Source organism: Amblyomma americanum, unplaced genomic scaffold (genome assembly GCF_052857255.1).
Source record: "Amblyomma americanum isolate KBUSLIRL-KWMA unplaced genomic scaffold, ASM5285725v1 scaffold_37, whole genome shotgun sequence".
NCBI lineage: Eukaryota > Metazoa > Arthropoda > Arachnida > Ixodida > Ixodidae > Amblyomma > Amblyomma americanum.
In genome coordinates this window covers 588507-610501 of record NW_027526509.1, presented here as the reverse complement: position 1 = coordinate 610501, position 21995 = coordinate 588507, and the positions used below count along the sequence as shown (strand labels likewise).

At 43.2% G+C, this 21995-nt stretch overlaps 1 protein-coding gene across 5 annotated transcripts in view; it reads left to right on the top strand.

Moving 5' to 3' along the window:
* Window positions 1–21995, top strand: part of LOC144112053 (TBC1 domain family member 13) — a 288796-nt gene that overhangs the window by 111376 nt on the left and 155425 nt on the right. For all 5 annotated transcript variants that reach the window (XM_077645129.1, XM_077645126.1, XM_077645131.1 and 2 more), the window contains one exon: window positions 16339–16420. In XM_077645129.1, coding sequence (XP_077501255.1) covers window positions 16339–16420 — 82 coding nt within the window. The remainder of the gene's footprint in view (window positions 1–16338; window positions 16421–21995) is intronic.

The following is a 21995-nucleotide window of genomic DNA, read 5'->3' as shown; positions in this document are numbered from 1 at the left end:
GCGCCACTGCCGCCCTTCAGCGAAAAAGCATCGTCTGCGGGTTTTGGTTGCCGGTCTCTACGTAGACGAATATGTTTTCGCATCATGCACGGCTCAACTAAGTAAGTACCGTTGTCAAACTTGCTACGATACAAAAGTTACCATAATACGCAAGCTCTGTGTACAGTTTCACGGCAAATGAGCCAGCGGTTGAGGCGGGGAAATTTTTTCAAGTGTTCACGATAAAAACGCACAGCACTGTATATGGTTTTTCTTGGATAAACAGCTGTTTGGACGGGGGTGCGACTTATACACCAGAAAATACGGTATGTATTACTTTGTTCCGAATGCCCTTCCTGCTAAAATTCCCAGTGTTGACAGTATCTTTAAATAAATAAATAAATAATTGCTGCAGAAACTTGCATGCTAAACAACTGTTTCAAGCAACTAAATTTCAGTTAGGCTGTAATGCAAAAATGCAACTGCATGACAAATGTGTTGCATTTTCAGTGCTACTGTTTTCTTTCTGCTTGCACGAATTATGCCTCAGCAAGCATGCACCAAGACTATGTGACTGAAAACCTCTACTAATGTGAGTCCAGGGCCTCGATGGGCAAGTGACACAGCAACTATGCAAATGTCTATTTACTGAGGCTTTGGTGCATGCGAGAGGACCTGCTCACACGCATAGAATGAACCAAACATAAATATGCACTGCAGTGCATTGCAGAGTCTACTTGGTGGTGCAGGACATTACATGCCATTTACATATCTGTTGCAGCTCTGAATGTTAAGAATTCTTGTCCTTGATTTTCCAGTGCTGGTTGCTACATTATTGAAAACTAAATATTTTGACAGATTCGCCTGTCTGGTTTTTGTTTGAAGACTTATAATAAACTGCATTATGTACATGAAAAAGAAAGTGCTAAAATAAATGCTTCGTTTTATGGTGCCTCTTGAAATTTTCAGTAGATTCAGAATGTAAAATCAATGTTGCTTCCCATCAAGGCAGAGGAGGTTGTGTAGCCATTTTGCTGTCGTGTACTTGGTGCTGGGAGTCTAGTCGAAAGAGAACAAACAACCCGTGTAGGGACAGATGTCCTTAATGGTTGGCATATCAGCTGTTAATGCAGATCCAGAGAAATGTGGAAATGCATTGTATGCAAAGTTTTCACAGTAACATAGTTAAATAATAACACTAACAGCTACTCAAAAGATGAGCTTGCCTTGTGTTTTTCCTAATGAAAACCTCAAGTCAAAACAAAGCACCAAATCCTGCTGCCCAGCTTTGCTAGAGGTACCACAACAAACACAGTCAGGCACAAGGACAAGGCAGACCACAGCCGAAAGCAGAACTTGCTCTTGACATTTGCAGCTTTATTGCTGAACTGTGAAAGGAGCAAGTTGTTCAGCAGCTAATGGAAAACTTTTCTTGTTGTGTTGTTGCTGTGTTTTTCTCGCAAAAACGTTTGCAGCAAATTTTTTGTCATGTAATAAATGAGTTCAATGCAGGAGGTCTGAGGAACAGTAAATTATAAATAGTATGGTAGAGCATACAAAAATTTTGCATCAGCTTTTCTAGCACACAGAAGCTTGATCCAAGTTGATTTCAGCATATTTTACAAGTTCCTTTGACTAAGTCTTGCAGAGTGTTCAACCAAAGGCATTCCCATCCGGTTTTAGTTTTGGAGTTAGGACTGTGGCATAGAATATGTGTTAAAGACTTTGGTAAACCATTCCTAAGACTTTGGTGATACCAAAACGTCTGGGATGTCTGTGAAGAAAGTGTGTTTCTTGGCCTTTTAAAACTAGCAGTGTTATAGCATAGTTATTACTTTACATGCTTATGGACCCAGCAGCCATTAGACCAGCCTTTGCATTCTTTGCAACACCTGGCACTTCTTGAAACCGCCAACGACCCTCTCAGTGATGATTCTGGATGGCAACATGTTTTTGAAGTATATCACCTCCATTTATAAAAGCTGCTGCCTTGCAAGTATGAAGGGAGGCATGATGAATATAAGACACTTCATGATGAAGAAAGCCCCATTCTGCCAGCATCTGGTTTTCCTCCTGAATCGCATCCAGGAGATCTTTGAAATGACAAAAACTTTGAAAACATTCAGTGCAATTTACCTGTATACAAACATGCAATGCATCACATGTGAACTACAGATGTAGACATTTACTTCATGCAATTCAGCACCTAGCAGTTTGCAAGTGATGCTTTACTGCACAGCAAGAATTCACTTTTAGATTATTTGTCTCAGATGTAAAATTAAAAGTGAAAAACAGCTAGACTTTGTTGGCTGCTACTTTAAGTTATATGTTGCCCTGAGTTGAAGTGAAGTTTATCGTAACTGACTAACTCGTTATGAAAAGAATTGTGGTAAACAATTCTTGTCACTTTCTAATGCAATCACCTTGTCCATCATCCTCCCTCCCCGCACACAAGACACGAAGAAGCATAACTGCACCATGCGAGTACGTACACACAAACAGGGAACTATTAATGTCACGCCTTGCCTGTAATTTCTCCACACTTGCTGCATGCTCATGCCGTTGGTCTGCTGGTGGAAACTTGTTTCAAGTTGGCCATGCGGTTAGCAAAAAGTCCACATAAGAATTTATAAATCCAACAAGTGCTCATAAACGTACGTGACATTGCGACCTACAACCTGCGTACAATCAACGAGACCCCCCCCCCCCCCCCGGCCGATGTTTCCGTTTCGGCAGCTGATGATAGTGACCACATAGGCCTTATATGTTGGCTCTGGATTCGATCAACTCGCATGCAGCACAAATGCCTGAAAAATAAATTGTTTAGTCTTTGACATCTTGTCACTCTGTAGTGACGGGGTGAATACACATATTTGCAAACCCAGTGGTGCTCCAGTTGCGCTGCTATTTGCACCATTCTGATACATTTACATTTTGCTGCTCCAGTCTGCTCCAAAAGCAGCAAATTGATCAATATTGTGCCTTAGCTGCGCTAAAAATAAGACGCGGTCATGGCAAAACAACTATTTTTGGAACCATTCAGGCTTTCAGTTGGCAACCCACTAAAACGTTTCCTTAGTTGGCAACCTATCGCGCTGGTGGGCTGGCTCATGGTACAATTTAGCAGCCAGTTTATTTGCACCATAGAGGAAGGATTGAGCTCAGGAGAGGCGGTTACGTCACATTTTTTGAAGATGGCTCCCCCCTGCTCCCTTCCTACTTGGCCGCCTTCTCAGCGTGCTTTCGCATGCACAGCAGGCATTATAGCAGACGACGACGCTGTGCCTAGCGTTACTATTGGCTGCGCTGTCAGCCAAAGACTCCCAATAGTTCTTGCAAACCGCGTGACTTCCTGCACACTTTTTGGCGTGCAACTCGGATAGCGAAGGCCTCTCCCGAGTTTTCCTTCCTCCATGTTCATGCATCATGTCGGTTGCACCAAAAGGCTGCATCAAGTCGGTCGACCCTAAAGGGTGCTGAAGTACCTTCTGGGTTAAAGAACAAAAGCTTGGAACAGGTCCAACAAGGTAAAGCTTTGTTGGAACAAGCTAATTTCGGCCTTGCTGATTCACTTAGCGAGCTTGATAGATTTGTAAAAAATTCCAAGAGGGTCGAAATTGTTAAACCTGGGTGTAACGAACGTTCATATAGCGAATTCCTCAATATTACGATGTTTCTGAATTCCCCAGCACTGCCCCTATTGAAGCACGCGTATCTAAGACCTCCATGTAGCGAAGGTGTTGTGGCAGTTGACCTTGATGGGACGAATTTGCTAGGCCATCTGTCTGTTAGTGCTGAGCCAGTCAAAATTTAGCAGAACCGGGCAAAAGTTTCGTGACGATAAAGCACGAACTGACATGAGAGGAATGCCGATCGCAATGAATAGCTGCAGTTGACACAATGTGCCATGCTGTAGCGCCGTTCGCGCATCTTCGGGGCTTTCTTTTTGGAACGTCATACCACGTGGCATTACAACAGTTCATGCTCAAGAGAGAGTGAGGTAAAGAGGAAGAAGGAAGGTAGGGATGTTAACCAGAAGGCTGTCCTGGTTGGCTACCCTGCACTGGGGAGGAGGATGCTATTTATTTTCATGTTCAAAAGCAGTGAAAAATAATAGTCCATAACTACAGCGCAACGAATGGGACGTAGAAGAAGGACACAGACAGGGACTACGTCCTGTTCGTTGCACTGTAGTTATGGAATATAGAAACCAACTCGCCCAACAACTTACCTTGTCGGAAAATAATAGGGCATAGCAAAAAAAAAAGAAACGCCATGAGCAGTGCGCGGCCATCACTGCCGCATGGTTGCTCGCGTGATTTCGGCACTGATAGCTCTCGCGCATCAGGAGTGGGAACGGCAAAGAGCGCCGGCGACGCAAGGTGAGTCTGTTCCTGGGGCAACTGCGAGGGGAAGAGTGAGGGAGGGAACATCGGGAAGAAGCATGTGCCTCCGTGGTCGGTTCATGGCGGTGGCGCGGCCGCACGCGATCCCCTGTAGCTCAGCTGCGGTGCCCGCTACCTCCCCCACACTCCCCACCTTACTCGTGGCGGTGTTGCGCAACCCGCGGCGAAAGTGGTGGTGGCTGCGGCTGCAGTCGCACTATCACCGCGATCGCGAAACATTTCTGCTTTTATGACCTCGAGTAATGCTGTTTTCTGTAAACGTTTTCAAGGTGATTGCATGTACATTTATTTCTTATTTTGGTCTTTGTTTTGCAGTGTAATTTGACTCTCGTCGCAAAAATTGCATGTATTGATAACCTGGATGTAGCGAAAAATCTTGCTTTTTTAAAATTTTGTAATGACCAGGTTTAACTGCAGTGCCGACATGAAAAAAAGAATGGTTATAGCGAACGTGTTGTTTGGACGTTTGGTCAAGCATGCCTGGCTGAACTTGCGTGCTAGGCAGTGTCAGCATTAATAAAATGTTTTCTCGCTGTTCTTTGTGAACTCCTTTCTTCTGTCTTGTTTATCATCCAAGCTACATATGGCTGAACCTAGTCTCATTAGGAACAAACTCTTCTTTGTGACTCCTTTATTTCGTTCACGCTGCTCTCGGGTTGATACAGGATTATCGTTCTAATACAAAGGTGCTGCAAAATGGATATTTTTCTGCTCCAAAAATTGCTCCAGAGCTTGAAATGACTGGACCACCTCTGCAAACCTATGACCGGGCACTGCTGCCGTCGTCATGCGAGAACTGCTGTCGCTGCCATAAATCGGTCCCTAAGCGATCACGTTCGCCGGCTGCTTGCCCGACTATAAATTCAAATAAAAAGGAAGGAGGATGGCGCTGAGTTTAGGAGCTCCCAGCACTGAAATCTTAGGTGTGAAATTGAAAAAGAAAAAAAGTTTTTGCCAGCTTTATTCTGTTTCATGTGGCGCATAAACGAAGTTGTCCGAGCAAAAATTTGGTGCTCAAAGAAGAAAACAACATACTTTACCAAATTCTCTAACCTCCGCAACGTTCTTAAACATTTATCACTAACAAAACGCTTGGAGCAAAGCCTACAGAATCGGTGGAGCACGTCGCAGGCAGTCTGCCAGCAGATCGCAACGGCGTACTGTTTTCGCTGCTCACTACTTGACGGCACTTGGAACATGTTTCATCCTGTTGCTTAGAAGTTGCTGCAATTTGAGGTAGTGCACAACAGCCGTTTTTGAGTGATGTGAGCTAGTTAAGTATTAGTGTTAGTATTAAGGGAAAAAAAAAGCTAAAAACTGCACGTCTGCAAGCATTGCCTACACAAACGAAACCATTAGAACGACCCGGAAGTCGAAATTCGTGACAAAGCTTCAACGTGACGCAGTGTCTGCCGTAGTTTGAGCACCACTTATAGACACCTAATTTCGGTGGCATGTTTTCTTGTTTTCAGTGATGCGGAAGGCACACTATGCATGAATCACCATGTGGCATTCACCTACGACCGCTAAATTATTTATAATTGAATTTTTCTGTCTTGCTGTTTTGGTTCCAACAGCCGAACGATGGCTGTGACGTCAGTGTGGTTATATGTCACATGAGGCATGGAAAATCTGCGATATAATTGCTGCTTCATCATTTTAATTGACTACAGTGTTGAAGCCAGCCTTCTTAGAATGACAATGAAAGTAGAAGCAGCGATGATATTGCAGTTTTTTCATGCCTCACATGACCTACAACCACACTTTGACATCAGTAATCATTCAGCTGTTCAAACTGAATCTGCAAGAGAAAGAAATTCGATTATAAATTACTTAATGGTCGTAGGAGAATACTGTCTGGTAATCCATGTATAATAATGCTTTACGCATCATTACAAAGAAAAAACACACACCCAAAATTAGATGTCTATACTCTTTTACCACTTGGTTCAAGTGTCCACCGAGATGTGAGACAGTTACTGTGCCATTTCCTTTCCTCAAAAACCAATTTTCAATTTTTTTTTTCTGAAAATGAAAAAAATGCATTGAAGTCTTGTGCACAGGCTTCATCGCACAGTTTCGCCCGTGACGTGCTCGGAGTTTCGGCGTGGTGGAAGGAGGACGCGGACGCGAGGGACGCGCACACTGGCGTTGGAACGGAAAGACTGCTTCTAAAAGGAGAAAAATGACCAGCAATGCGCCAGACAGTGTCCGAAAGCAGCACGCAGCTGTGGTCGAACGACCGGTGATAGCGCCGATCGACCACTGCCATCGCTGCTGGCTGGCGGAAAACCTTGGGAAACGGAACTGCGTGGCAAGGCTATTTTCTGGCTTAGCGATAGTTGCCTTCCGTTACGTACACATTAGAGATGCGCAAGTTGCAGTGCTAATCGAGATTTTCACACAATTGCTTGCTCTGCCAGGGACATCTCGACCTGGCCCCTCTTCAGGGGCCCCATGCACAATTCCGCGAGTGGGTTCATAGTTGACCAAACCGACATGGCTTAGCAAAAGGCGATGGAACGACTGTCACTGGTGTGGGCAAGCAGATCTGGAGGTTTTTCGAGGTCACCTTATTCTGATGGTTATGGATTTTCATGGCTCAAGGGCATCTATGGCCAAAGAGCTTCATGGCACAAGGTATTTTCGATTACCCAAAGTGGGCAAAGACCCATTTCCCAAGCATTTCACTTATGATAAGCCGAGCACCGGGCCAGGGGAAAGCTTGTACCCACTGTGTCACCGGTGGGTACCCGCCGGCACTGGGGATCGAACCCCGCACCTGCTGCATGAGAGGCGGATGCTCAACCACTCGGCCATTGCTGTGGTCTTATTCTACTGAAACTTGAACTATATGTGCTTCTCTTGTTCCTGATAGCTTCCACCAAGTTTGCCAGCCATGCGACATTTCATTCCAGCTCAAATCAATATTAAAGTGCTGTTTCTGTGGCCTCTGTTCATATGATATCTATCTGCAACACTGCATTTTCAAGGTCACAAAGATTCCATCACTCCCTATTCAATAGCAATTCTTTGAGGCTTATAGCCCCAGGCATTTTACAGGGGTGCAATAGCTGCGACAATTGCGCTATTTTGATACAGTTGCATATTTCTGTGCCAAGCTGCGGCAAAAGCATGATATTTGTTAAAATTGCACCACGCTGAGTCATAATTCCCCGACTAGGCGCAAAAGTTTTCAGCGACAGAGCAGACGCACATGAATTAGTTGGTCATACCTAAGCATGAAATGCTTTTAGCTCCCGCTGTCGGCGCGCTGTGGGTGACCTTGATGCTGGGCTGGAGGGAGAAAATGGACGCAAACTCTAACGAACTATGGCAAAACTTTCAGTTCACCATGGTGCTAATGTGCTGCATTTCCGCCGGAGCAGCGCATGCATGAACAGCAAAGCAATCACGGCACAAAGGAGCCCAAGTTCGGTCCTGCAGCCCGAGAGGCGCATGCGCAATTCTGGAGGCACGGCCAGTAACCAGCTCTTAATTTTTTGTTCTTCGAAGTGGTGTTCGGCGGAGGTGGTGACGGCTACTGCGGTGAATGTCCCAGCATGCTGTGTGGCACGTGGTGGCACCATTCCCTCTTCTTCGCTGCAAGGGGGCATCTGCTTCATGCAGACTTTGGTGAGTGGCGACACCACGGGTTCCTGAGCATCCACAGGGACATCCCCGCAGGGGGATGTTGGTGAGCAGTGCGTCACCACGGACCCGAGCACCCGCGCTAAGCCATGCGTGGCTCAACCGTGTCCGGGGAAAATGGGATCCTGGTGGTTGAGCCGATGCTGAGCGTTTGGGCCTCTAAGGCCCCTCGGCGGAGGCAACACACCACTTTGGCCCCAGCTTCCTGTAGACGGCACCTCCGGCCTGACCCGACCGGGGGAAATCGGCAGTCGCCTTTTCCTGTCCTCCACTTCATCTTTCACTTTCCTATCTCTTTCTTGCAACTTTCCTTTCTCCTCCTCCCTTCTTGGTTTTTTTTCACTTTTCATAGGCGGCTAGGGTTAACATTGTGTGACCAACTACCCTGAGTTGCGTCATATCTGGTTATATAGTTGGGGTGTACAGCCGACATGGGCACAACTTGCTTGCAGGTTCCTGCCCCGTCCCCTCGTTGGGCTCCTTGGTGGGTGGCTGGCACCATGGCCGTAAAAAGCATACTTATCATGTCTTCTCCTCTCCCACAAAATGATCGCCCTCAAAAAAGAGTGCGGACCGATATAACAGCAGTATTCCTGCAAAAAGCAAAAGAACATTTCCGTAGGTACCTTATGGTACACAGTGAAGATGCTGACCAGCCAGCTGAAAAAACATCTTTCATTGTTTCCAAATCCCTGACTGATGTCTTGGGCCTTGCTTAGGACAACGCTAGCCAGTGGCGACCTGCTGCTCTAAATCCATGACAAGAAGCAATATTCCAAAATCCCCACCATAGTTTCCTTTGGAGACATACCAGTATCTGTCACTACTCACCGATCATTAAACACAGTGAAAGGCGTAATATCTGAAAACGATTTTCTCAGCCTCTCAGAAGAACAAATGTTGGAGGGTCTGAAAGACCAGAACGTCACCGATCTCCATCGTATCAAAATCTGAAAAGATGACAAAGAAACACCGACAGAACTCATAGTCCTGACCTTTGCCTCCAGCCAACTCCCCGAATCCATAGAAGTAGGGTAACTTAAAATAACTGTGAGACCATATATCCCAAATCCCAAACAGTGCTTCAAGTGTCAAAGGTTCGGCCATGGCTCCCAGAGCTGTCGCGACCGCCAAACGTGTGCCAAATGTTCATCAAATGATCATGAATCCGTGGGCTGCAACTCTGCACCGTTGTGCACGAACTGTGAAGGGGACCACCCCGCGTACTCAAGGTCATGACCGACCTGGAAGAGGAAGAAAGAAATAACAATAAAAACGAAGGGAAACATAACGTATCAAGAGGCACGAAAACGACTCCCATCAACTTTCCAGTTCACAGCAAAAACAAATTTCGCCGATGTGGTGCGCAAAGGTGGCACGCCACACCGGCATCGACCACCACCTTTGAAAAAGTGCTTGCTGGCCCCTCAGTCGGCCGCCTTGCTTCCCCCAGTCGGGAGAGGCACAAACCGCACACCCGTGGGCCTCCAGAGCCTCTAGTGAGGCGATGGATGCAACACAGAACTCACCTTGGCTGCAGCGGCGGCACAGCTTCCTTGAGTGAAAAAGAAAAGACCCCACTAATGGCACCCCCAAAACCGGTATCTTAAGTTTTTAACCACACTCCCAGGAATATCCAACATGGCATTCATTATACAGTGGAACTGCCGAGGACTAATAAATAATTACAGTGACATAAAAGAGCTTTTAAACACATTGTCCCCATTGGGTGTATGATTACAGGAGCCCAACTTAGGTCCTAAAAAAAAAAAATTTAAACAAGTATGATGTCTTTCGGTGTGACCGAGAGCAAGTGAGCAAACAGTCTGGAGGCATTGCTGTTGTCATCCAGACTGGTATTGCAACCCGCGAAATCAAACTTCAAACGAAATACGAAGCTGTTGCAGTCACCATCCTTCTTTTTAAAACCATCACAATATGTACCACATATCTTGAGCCACACCTAACAGTAACACTTCATAATTTAGAAACTCTTTTAGAACAGCTACCAGCGCCATATCTACTAGTTGGTGTTTTTAATGCCCACTCCTGTTTTTGGGGAAGTGCACGCAGTGATGCAAGAGGTCGTATTTTAGAAGATTTTATTCTAAGCAATAACGTCTGCCTTTTAAATACCAGAAAAAACATATTTAAAAGATAAATGGGACCTACTCACCATACACCTTTCTGTTTGTCAGCTCCTGTTATACAGATATAGAAGAGCAGGCAGACATTTGGGGTGAATATTTTTCGGCAGTCTCCAGTGCATCTCACTACACAGAATCATTCCTAAAATACAAAAACACAGCTGAAAAACAAAGATTGCCGACAAGTGGCAATACAAATAATTCTTATAATAATTTACTTACAGTTCAAAAAATTAATAAAGTACTGTCCGCCGGTAAGCAGACTGCACCTGGCCCTGAAAAAATACATTATCAAATGCTAGCCTATCTCTCTGAACTGGCTGTAGAGGCACTTTTCAAAATTTTAACGAAGTTTGGGTTTCGGGGAGAATACCCGAAGCCTGGAAGAAGGCCATTATTGTCCCATTTTTAAAACCTGGAAAGCCAACTACACTCCCTAGCAGCCGTAGGCCCATAGCCGTGACCAGCTGTCTAGTGAAATCCTTTGAAAGTGTATTGAATATCAGACTAACCTTCGTGTTAGAAGAACGTGGGCTTCTCGATGTCCGCCAATGTGCTTTTAAAAGGGCATGATTCACTGCCGACCACCTGGTTCGTCTTGAAAATACTGTCCGAGAATCTTTCATACACAGACAACACTGCATTGCTGTATTTTTCGATTTAGAGAAGGCATATGACACAACGTTGAGATTTGGGATTATTCAGGACCTGGCTGAACTGGGCATCCGCGGCAGGATGTTGAACTGCCTTAAAGACTTTTTGTCTAACTGTTCATTTAATGTCCACGTAGGCTCTACCCTTTCGAGGAATTTTATTCAGGAAAATAAGATACCTTAGGGGTGTATTTTAAGCACAACTCTCTTTATTGTAATATGAATTCTCTTAAGAAAATAATTCCAAGGTCTGTTGTGTATTCTGTCTATGTAGATGATCTTCAGATAGCTTGCACATCCTCCAACTCATCAACTTGTGAAAGACAAGTCCAGTTAGCAATAAATAAACCGGCAACTTGGGCAGACAGAAAAGAAATGGCTTCCGTTTTAATCCACAGATATCGGCGGCCATTCTTTTCTCATTCACACAAGGCATACAGATAGATCCCACCCTACACCTGATAGAAATAGTTACCCGTGAAAAATGAACATATATTTCTGGGTATAACATTTGACAGAAAGCTCACTTTCCTGCCTCACATGAACGCGTTGAAAAAGAAAGCCTCTTGATCCCTGAACGTACTCAAATTGCTGTCGCGAAAACACTGGGGGACCGATAGAACTTGTCTCTTACAAATTGACTGCTCTGTGGTACGCTCTACCCTGGATTATGGGTGCATTGTGTATGGGTCAGCGAGGCCATCGTACCTTAAACGACTGGACCCACTACACAATTTAGATTTGCGTTTTTCCACTGGTGCATACAGGACGTCGTCCATAAACAGTCTATGTAGGAACTAACGAGCCATCGCTTGCAGACAGAAGAACGGTGCTCACGTGTTCATAGTACATTCTAAAAATCTGTTCACTACCTAAACACATCTGTCACTAAATAGCCACGAAGTGCCCATCTAGAACACTAACAACGAACCGCAGACTACTAGGCCACTGCTCTTAGGTTTTGAAGACGTGCCAAAACTTCGACCTACTGGACATTACTCTGACATTACTCGTAGACGAGATCCACTGCCTCCATGGTATCATTTGCCTACAGTCTGTGATTCTAGTCTTATGCAGTTCCGTAAACAACAAACTTCACAGCAACATATTGTACAAGAATTTTTTGCACTTGAGGAAAAATACAGTACTTTCACAGTTTTTTATACAGATGGCTTGAAAACAGATGTTTACGTTGGAAGTGCAGTGGTACAAGGGAATTGCAATCAAATAGTAAGGCTTCCGCAGTGTGCATCAATCTTCACTGCTGAGTGTTACGCCATCTGTGTAACCGTAGAAAAAATAGTAAACGAGAACCTCACAAACAGTGTTATTTAGACAGACGCCTTAAGTTTACTTACTGCTCTCCACTCTAGAAATGCAATCGCTGATGTAGTCGATGGTTCGACGGCATACCGTCTGGTCAGGAATCATGGCTTGAGATTCACTGGTCACTGACCAAGGTTAAACACAAAAAGGACGTTTTGGGAGCGCTACGGCTCCCGAAACGTCATTTTTGTGCTTGACCTTGGTCAGCAACCAGTGAACGTCGTCAAATGCAATCACTCCTATACTTGGTGACTACATACACAACATAGTAAAAGCCACAGCTCAAGGATAAAACAAAACTCTACTGGGTACCGAGTCATCTCAGAATCAAAGGCAACGAAAGAACAGACTTCTGTGCTGCTCAAGCTCGTGACAAAGAAATAAAAAAAGTAAATCTACCGTTTAAAGGTTTTATTAACTTAGTTCATCGTAACATAAGAAAGAAATGGCAGTCCACGTGGAACAACGAAGCAAATAACAAACTGCACATGGTGAAACCAGTTTTAGGTGAATGGAAGTCCTGCACCCATCAGGAACGTTTCAAGGAAGGGATCATCTGCCGTCTTCGTATAGTACACACACATCTTATATGCAATTTCCTACTGATAAAACAAGATAAACCTGTTCATGAAAAATGCAGAGATGAACTTATGGTTAACCGTATTTTATTCTCTTGTGTGAAAGTGGAAAAACAAAGGAAACCGTACTTTACTCAATTCAAATGAATACATTCGTTTTCATCCTACACTGCTTTTAGGAGATAATGCAATTATTGATATCTCATGTGTTTTTAGCTGTTTTAGTGAAGCGGGATTTTTCAAGAAACTAAATTTTTTACCCACTGGTCTGTTTGAATTTTAAGACCACCTCATCCACTTTCTCACCCTTGAGAAGGAGGCTGAGGTCTTTATTTTGGTCGTTGAGAGCCTCGAGATCCTTGCCAAGCCAAGGATAGCTGCTGAGGTTACCCAACCCTCCTTAAAGCTTTTACTAGCAGCCATTTCTAAAAATTTTTCATTGTGTTCACTAGGTAGTACTAACTTTTGAGGCCCTCTGTACCACGGATGATTTTTCACATTTCTATAAAATTCAGCAAAAAACTTTTCTTATACCTCGTGCTTGACGCATGATGGCCTTAGTTGCCTATGTGCCATAAAACACAACACAACAACATCCCAACTTCGGCATGTGGCGAGCGCTGGTAGCGCGAAGAAGTGGCAAAGAAAGCCAGGCACACTGGCGTTCCTGAAGGAGGAAAGAACAGTGGCTGATAAGAGATGCTCCCAAAGACTTCTGTGTGGCTATCAGTGTCTATCAGTCATCCTAGAATATGGTACACTTTTCCTGCAGTGTGTTTCATGCTTACATCTACTCTCAATGACGAGATAGTATATTAATTTTTTTTACTAATGTGATCATGTTTAAGCACCACATGCTTTTAATGCACATGTCACATGGCTTTTTATGCAGCTCCTCAAAGTTGCCGGTATTCTCTTGCGCCGAAAAATTGCCAAGCATGATGTCATGTTAATGACATCTGCACTAGACATGCATAAGCTGCTAGTGAGGTTATTGTTGTGCAGCAAACTTTGGATCAATCTGCTTTTTAGGTTTGTACAATTAACCTCTACCTTGCAGCCACCGCGATGGCTCAGGGGTTGGTGAAACCACAGGCAGTTGAAATTTCCGGAGCCCTCCACTACGGCATCCCTCATAGCCTGAGTCGCTTTGGGACATTAAACCCCCATAAGCCATCTGCAGAATTCATTGGTCATAGGCTTAAAGCACCTTGTCCACCATATCTAAAGCATGCCTGCACTGAAGTTAGTTTTATGTAAGGAGTTTAAAAAACAATTTTAACCTCCTTAGTTGTATGGTTTGTAGCTTTATCACATTGCTTGTGTTAATTTAGTCTTCGTTTTTATTTATCTATTTATTTAAAGCATACTGCAGGCCCAATGAAGGGCCCTGGCAGGAGGGGTACAATAAGCAGAAAACAAAAAGTACAAGGCAAGACATCAACAAAAACAATTCAATGAACAGCCTGTTCTAAGGCATAAATGTCAGTCACTGAAAAGTAAGCTTCCTTCTCCGTTGAACTGCTCCAAATTTGGATTTTTGTGCTCCAAAAACTAAGATTTGCCTGCTCCAAAAATTGCTCAAATCCTACTTCAGCTGTTGCACCCATGCATTTTATGAAGGGACTCATTGTTTTCAGTTGCTACTTCACCCATTCAACACGTGTATGAGTTTTTTCTGGTAATGTTAGTGATGTCATCGCTCTGTCACATGAACCATTGTCCTTGGCCACGGACTGAGATTTGTTTTTGGTGGGTTGTTTTTGTTGCTTTAAAATATTTCCACTTGGTATGTTGAAAAACGGTTTGTTGGGATGGAGAATGTGATGCGACTTTCAATTTAAAGCATTCGAAAAGCCTCTGGAGTTGCCCTTAAGCACGTAGTACATTATGGCAGGATCAAGACCACGTGCTTTCGCGTTGTGATAGTTCGAAACTTATGGTCGGCCATCTTGTTTACATTGTGTGTGTGGTATGTGGGAAAACCCACTTGCCGAGCAGCTCCAGAATGTGATCAGTCCACTCGATAAACAACTTAGAAGAAAGTGAAGAGGATGCCATTGTACTGTTTTCCAGACACTTTAAACTCGATCTTCGGATAATGTACCCAGATATTGTGATTTTGCCTTGGTCGGATTGATGAAAGTTGACGTCGTGTTCAATTTGCTTTTTAAACATTCGGAAATTCGGGAATATATGTTTCTCGAACCGAATGACAAACATACTATTTGAAATCTCGGAATATTCCCACACCCTTTTAAGCATCTTTTAAGCATAAGCACTACAATAAAGCTTGGTTCTTGGGCAATGCAGTGTTTGACTTTGGAAACTAGAGTATTTTGCTTTATGGTTTGCATGCCTACTATGTCATCATAAAGTTGCAAATTCAGCCACTGGGGTGCAAATTGGTAACCTTCTTGGTAGAGGAAACATTTTTCAAAGCTGGCCAGATCTGGAGATAAATAACAGCATTATGTATTCTAAGGTTGAGTTTGTTTCCCTCTTTGACATGCTGTGTGTACAAAGTGAACTTTTTTCTGATAGTGGGCTACAACTAGCAGTGATTTCTTTGTGCGAGATGGATTTCTCATCCTTCATGTCGGAAACAGAGTGGTTTTTATAGCATGTAATGAAAGAGTGAATGGGTAACACGTCATCTGTCATGTTTGTACAGACATAATTTGTCATCAGTAGTAATATTTTCCTTGCAAGCGTAATGTGCACCTTCGAAATAGAAGTTATTTTGACAAGCCTTCGGGTGCTTACTTGTTAAGTTGCAGCATTTCGAAGTTGCTTTTTTCATCTCTTATGACACTTAGTGCGAAATTTTGCACATCCCTGCAAAAACTCAACTGCTAGTATTTTGTTCTGGAAAACTAGCAAATTGTCTTTCTTAATGCCTGAATATACTATTTAGGCAGGAAAATATTTCTTTTTGTTTGGCCGCTGCGGTGGCTGAGTGGGTATGATGCTCGGCTGCTGACCCGAAAGACGTGGGTTCGATCCCAATTGTGGCAGTCGCATTTCGATGGGGGCAAAATGCTAGATGCTCATGTACTATGCGATGTCAATGCACATTAGAGAACCCCAGGTGGTCAAAATGTTCCGGAACCCGCCACTATGGCATCCCTCGTAGCTCGAGTCGCTTTGGGACAACGCTCATAAACCAAACCAAATCTTTTTGATGGAAACAAAAAATGGTGTGTCAGAGGGTTAAGACCTGGGAATCTGTAGTGTCATGTTAACTTGTGCCACGGTACTTTTTCTCTGGCAGTCTGTGCTGCACTTTGGGTACCACAGATAAGGAAACACTGAGAACTGAGCAGGGTGGCTAGCTGCAGAACATACAAGGTACGCAGTTTCTTTGTAAAACGAAGGTTAAGATATTTCGTCTTGTAACCTGAAACCTTTCTTGTGTTAGAGGACACCACTGACCTGCAAGTTACAAGATGTTTCTTCTGTGAGCAAGTTCTGTGCAAGTTTATCACAAGCATTGCAGTTGTGGTTATTAGTTGTTTATTAGTTGTGGAGAATTTAGGTTTTTTTGTGCATTCTTGGAAGGGACAAAAGGTTTTAAATATGCTTTTCTTGCCTGCAGGAGCCTGTATGAGCAGTTTGTAGACGACATGATAGTTTCCAATCAAGAAGGTGGTACCAGCCCCACGGAGCCAGACGACCATGTAAGTCTGTACCCGTTTCCTCTATTTTTTAATTTATGATAGCATCTGCTTATGTCACAACCCATAGGCAAAGCTAGCTATGACAAGGGGACAAATGGCAGTAGGAAACGTGGCTGAGTGATTGAATGCAGCCATACCATTCACTGTTGGGTTCAGAGGTGATTCAGTTCAGCCTGTTGTTCTCGGGTGAACACAACTGCTACTGAATCCTCAGTGTCAGTTAATGGATCTGAATCCTTGGGCTTGTGAAACTGGATTTAAGCTAGTATTTACATTTAAATCGTGAGCAAACGACATGTGATCGCATCCTGAAAAAAAAAAAAAAATAAAGTGGCTGCCAGACATTTTACTCTCCCTTTTAGAGGTAGAGAAGTGACAGTGATGGCTGTCACTTCCTTAACTGTATGCTTTGTTCACAAATGTTGGACACAAACTCACCAAATTGCTGGGTTTAGGTCATCTTGATCCATTTCTGATAAATAATGCTTTTAGTTGTTATCCACCCAGCACTCATTGTCTCTTCCCTTGTCACATGCTTAACATTTTGAGGTGTTTTTTGTCTTGCTTGAGGCAATACTACCCCAGCTCTTCGTGTTAAGTATATCAGACACATGTCATTCTTTGTCATGTATTAATAACTGCAGACAATTTTGCAACAAAAATAGATATTGTCTCGTTTGCCCCTTTACTCTGCATAATGGCATCTAATTTTTCAGGCATTGATTAAGTTTTTTATCCTCATTGAGAGAACACTGAGAGAGCAAACATATTTTTTCTTTCCCCCTCTTAGCACGTTCTAATGTTGGCTCAACTTCATGATTTGCTATACACTGCCCTGCATTAGAAGGAGCAGGCAATAGCTAACCCTTTCAAATCCGTGTGTTCATACCGGAATTTTCTCTTGGGTTGCTTTCGAGAACCTTCACAATATTTTTTATATGCTCGATAGCTATGCCTTTATACCTTGAACAACAATCATATTTTTGGTATCAGCCTTTGACTCAGTATTTTTTTGATTCAGCCCTTTTCTCAGTACAGTTTTCAACACAGTTGAACTCAAGCTTGCTAGTTTTTACTCAGAGAGCTGACCGGTTTTGCTGTATTTCCTTGCACACCAGCTGTGACTGCCCAGAGGTTATTCAACCAAACTATCCCTCAGGTCAGGCAGGGGTGCGGAGGGGCACCCAGCTATCTTACAAGGGTATGTGTGTTGCTCTTAGTACAATCGAAGCTGTTTAATTTGTACTTCATTAATTTGAATTTTTGGATAATTCGAACTCTACGGCTCGGTCTATTCAGGCTCTATTTAAGTCTATGTTTAAATCAGAAGTGCAGTGAGGTGGGCTTGTTCCTGATCATGTTTGTAACAGTGTGGATACCTATTACCAACATGATGGTGTAAATCAGCCGGTTAATTTGAACATGAAATGGTTCCACCACCGATAGTTTGAACAGCATGCGCCACCAAGCCTGGGTACATCGGCAATGTAGCAATGCACTTTCGAGGCTGGGCCACCTCTTCAAGGGCGATGCGGGAAGGTAAAAAGGCTGGAGGCAGAGGAGGGCAGCAGCTAGCTGTGTGGCCTCTGAGACTTGCAACTGACTTTTGTTTGTCAGTGGTGTGGTCAAATAGTTCAGTAGCTTTCTGTTTTGTTGTAAACCAGTGCCACTACAGCGAATCAAGCGCATTGCATCATCGTTGGCACTGGTGAAACAAAAGACTAGGAGCTTTCGCTGATGTCGGCTGTGCGTTTGCTTCGGTCATAAGTTTTCGAATGCGTCACGATTTCATTCTGCAGTGGTCGCCACATGTGAAAGGGACACTGAGGACAAATGCATATTCTAATATTACACAAAGAGCCCACTCTCGCTGAAAAGGTTGGCAAAGACCAAAAAATGAAGTACAGTTGTCATCATTGCCAGCCGATCTTGCGAGTAAAATGCTTGTGCCAACATTTATTTTTGGGATGCTGCACCTCTATTGACTTCAAAATGGCAGGTTCATTTGATTCGCCTGCACTACAGGAACTGGTTCTCTCAGTGTTGCACTTTGCCATTCGTTTCAGCAGTGCAACATGACGCCCTCTGCAGGATGCCATTCATTTCTAAAAAGTGCAGGCATTGTGCAGCTCTAGTTCAGAAAAACTGGGCACCTCCTCAGTGGTCAGTGCAGGAATCATGCAGCTGCAGCTGCCATTGAAGCAGATGATGGCTTATGCGTTAATGGCTTGTGTGTTGTGATAATTGCGCGTTGTGGCGGACGGGCGGGGGGACGGGCAAGCGGGCGGGCGGGCGGGTGGGTCGGACGGAGTGTTAGAACCATTACCTAATCTTACGATTAGTTCACAATGTATTGAAACAGCTCCTTCGGTGAAGTGCGTGGGTGTGATAATGCAGAGTAATTTGCCATTGTCTAATTTCATTGGGACGAAATTCTAGAGGCCCGTGTACTGTGCGATGTCAGTGCACATTAAAGAACCACAGGCGGTCGAAATTTCCAGAGCCTTTCACTACAGTGTCCCTCATAGCCTGAGTCGTTTTTGTAAACCATCAACTAGTACTTTGTCAAGGGACCTACATATCGATAACCTTGTTAGCAAACTTTCCAAAAGCACAGGCATCTTATGCAAGGTTCGTTTCATAATACCACTTTGTGTTAGGCTTCTAATTTATAGTGCACCATTCCTATCAAACCTTTCCAACTGTCACCTTGTGTGGGGCACGACAACATGGCCAAACACTGCTAGGTTACAGAAAATACAAAAAAAAAGTGATTCGTATTATTGGTAATGCTCCATTTAAGGCTCATACTCAACCTCTTCTCATATCACTGAAATAACACCACTCAGTGAGTGACCTCTGCAGTCTATTGTTAAAGCAATGCTATGAAAAAAAAAAGGAAAAATCATGACACATTCTTTGATGACCTAGCTAACTTACAGCCCAAAACTAATCAATACTGAGCACGTAACACTGGCATCTGGTACGTCTCATTCTTTCGCACGAACTACGGCAAATGCTCGGGTATATTATTCCAAACCTGCTTAATTCGCATTGGGAGTCTCGAGCAACTGATTATGCAGTTTAGCATGCTGTGCATGTCCTCCAAAGATTATGTACTTTTTGTACTTATTTTGTTTTTTATTTCCTATGTTCATGCATTTTTTTTTCATGTTTTATTCACCGTTATGAATTTGTTACCATCCTGACCTGTTATGACTTACAAGGGAATCTGTAGATATGTACAATCGTTCTTTTGTTGTTGATGGCAGTCCGTCCGTGCAGTCCGTGCAGTCCGTGCACTGTTTCTGCCATTTTATCAGTATGTAGGGGTGTCTCCCTCTGTCGAGCCAGTCATAGGCTTTTTGGGTACACTCCCAACATCCTCGATGTTGTAATAAAAGTATTTGGATGGGTAATGGAAGGATGGATGGATGCATGGATGGATGCGATACTCAGTTGAAGTTTATTTTGCAACAAAGTGTTGCGAGGAAAGCCAGGGAAAAAGCTGTATAAACAGCTTGAGGGATCCTGACCTCCCTTTTACACAGCAGCATTGATGGTGGCAGAAGCATGAGAACAAAGAACAGATAAAGGGAAAAATGGGAACATCATGAAAGCATATGCATCACATAATACATATATACTTGTAAATAAAAAATAAATGTCAGAAAGCAGCACGCAGAAAAAAAAAGGCTACAGGAAGGGGGGGGGGGGGGGGAGGGGGGGTGCTCACGACAATAGCAACATAAACCTACATGAATCTTTGTCGCAATTCTTGTAGAGGAACGTCGGACAAGTCAAGATTATCACGCAGTGCAGCTGGTTCAATAACTTGGGTAAAGTGTATTCCTACATCTGATGGCCATAATTAGTACGATATGTCTTAACATTCGAAGGCTCTATGCTGCACATATCATGCACTGTTTTGTTTTTCTCTTAACTAGCCAGATTAATCAACGCATCATCGTTTTTCATTATTGCGAGTTTATATTTATGACACAGCCTATAGTCATATATGCATTTTATTGGTATAATGTTGTGTTTTCGGAAAAGATTTGCAGTATGAAAAAATATGGCACTTTAATTACAATGCGTACAATTCGCTTCTGTAAGACTGTAAGCTTATTAAGATTTTCTGCTGTTGTTGCCCACACGAGGCGTCTGTAGTTAAGTACAGAAGAGAATAGAGTTGTAGAGTAACATGTTAACCGCTGTAGGAAAATTAAAGCAATGACGGCGCATGATACCGACTGTTTTGGAAAGCTTGTTAACTATGTAGTTAATGGGGTCAGTCCATGACATATCTGCAAAGTAGATGCCCAATGTTTTTACAGACTGTACGAAATCTACTCTGGTATTATTTAATTCAATCAGAGGAAATGCGAAGTGTTTACGACGCGGGTGAAACATGACCGCTTTAGATTTATTAACATTAATTTGTAAGTGACTGTTAAATGCCCAAGCATTTATTGCTCCCAAGGTTTTGTTTGCTTGGTTGCCAAGGTCAACAGTTGAAGTACCATAAAAAAACAGACTAGTGTCGTCAGCATAAATTATGTACTTGGCAGTTCTATCAGTGGACAGTGTCATTAACATAGAGAACAAAAAGAAAGGGGCCCAAAGTACTCCCTTGTGGAATGCCAGAAACTACCGGTTTCAGCTGGGAACATTCACCAGCTATGCTAACGAACTGGGACCTATGTCGCAAATACAAAGAAATTAAAAAGTGGGCTTTGCCTCTAATGCCATATAAATCCAATTTTTCAAGCAAAACAGAATGATTAACTAAATCAAATGCTTTTGAGAAATCTAAAAATAATCCGAGTACCAGATTTTTTGACTCAGTTTTGCAATCTGAACTCTTTCTGAGCAAGAAGAACTAATTCTATCCATTTGTTTTTGTAAAAGCCATACTGAGCAGTAGTAACAATGTTATATCTATCAGTGAAAGACGACAGCCGTTTTAGAATAATTTTTTTCAAACCTTTATAAAAAACAGGCAAGATAGATATAGGGCGATAGTTTCCCAATTCATTTTTGTTTCCTTTTTTAAACGCTACTATAACTTTCCCTGCCTACATAAGACGAGAAAAATGCCAGACAGCAAACACAGATTAAAGATATGGGAAAGGCAAGGCACAAGAAAATCGATAACAAACTTTATGGGATGGATCTGCAAACCTGACGTGTCTGTAGCCTTACTGCTATTCAGTGATAAGCAGGTTGTAACTACTTCATTTATTGTAACCGGTTCTAAAAATATTGTTTCACTGTTTTGGCCAATCATATAGGACAAATCTGCGTCACTATCTGATGAGTTAGCAAAAGAAATAAAGTTGTCGTTGAAAGCATTCGCTAACTCGGCACCCTTTAACTCATTCCCATCTTACATAATTTGCACTGTTAGTTCCAGAGAGTTGCTTACATCGACTTTAACACCTTCCAGGCATTTTCAGACCGCCCCTCAGTTGAAATAAAGCGTTAAAAATATATTGCGTTTTAGCAACGCGAAGTTGTTTAGTGACAAAGCTCCTAAATTTCTTGAACTTTTTCAACGTTTCAGGACACCTGC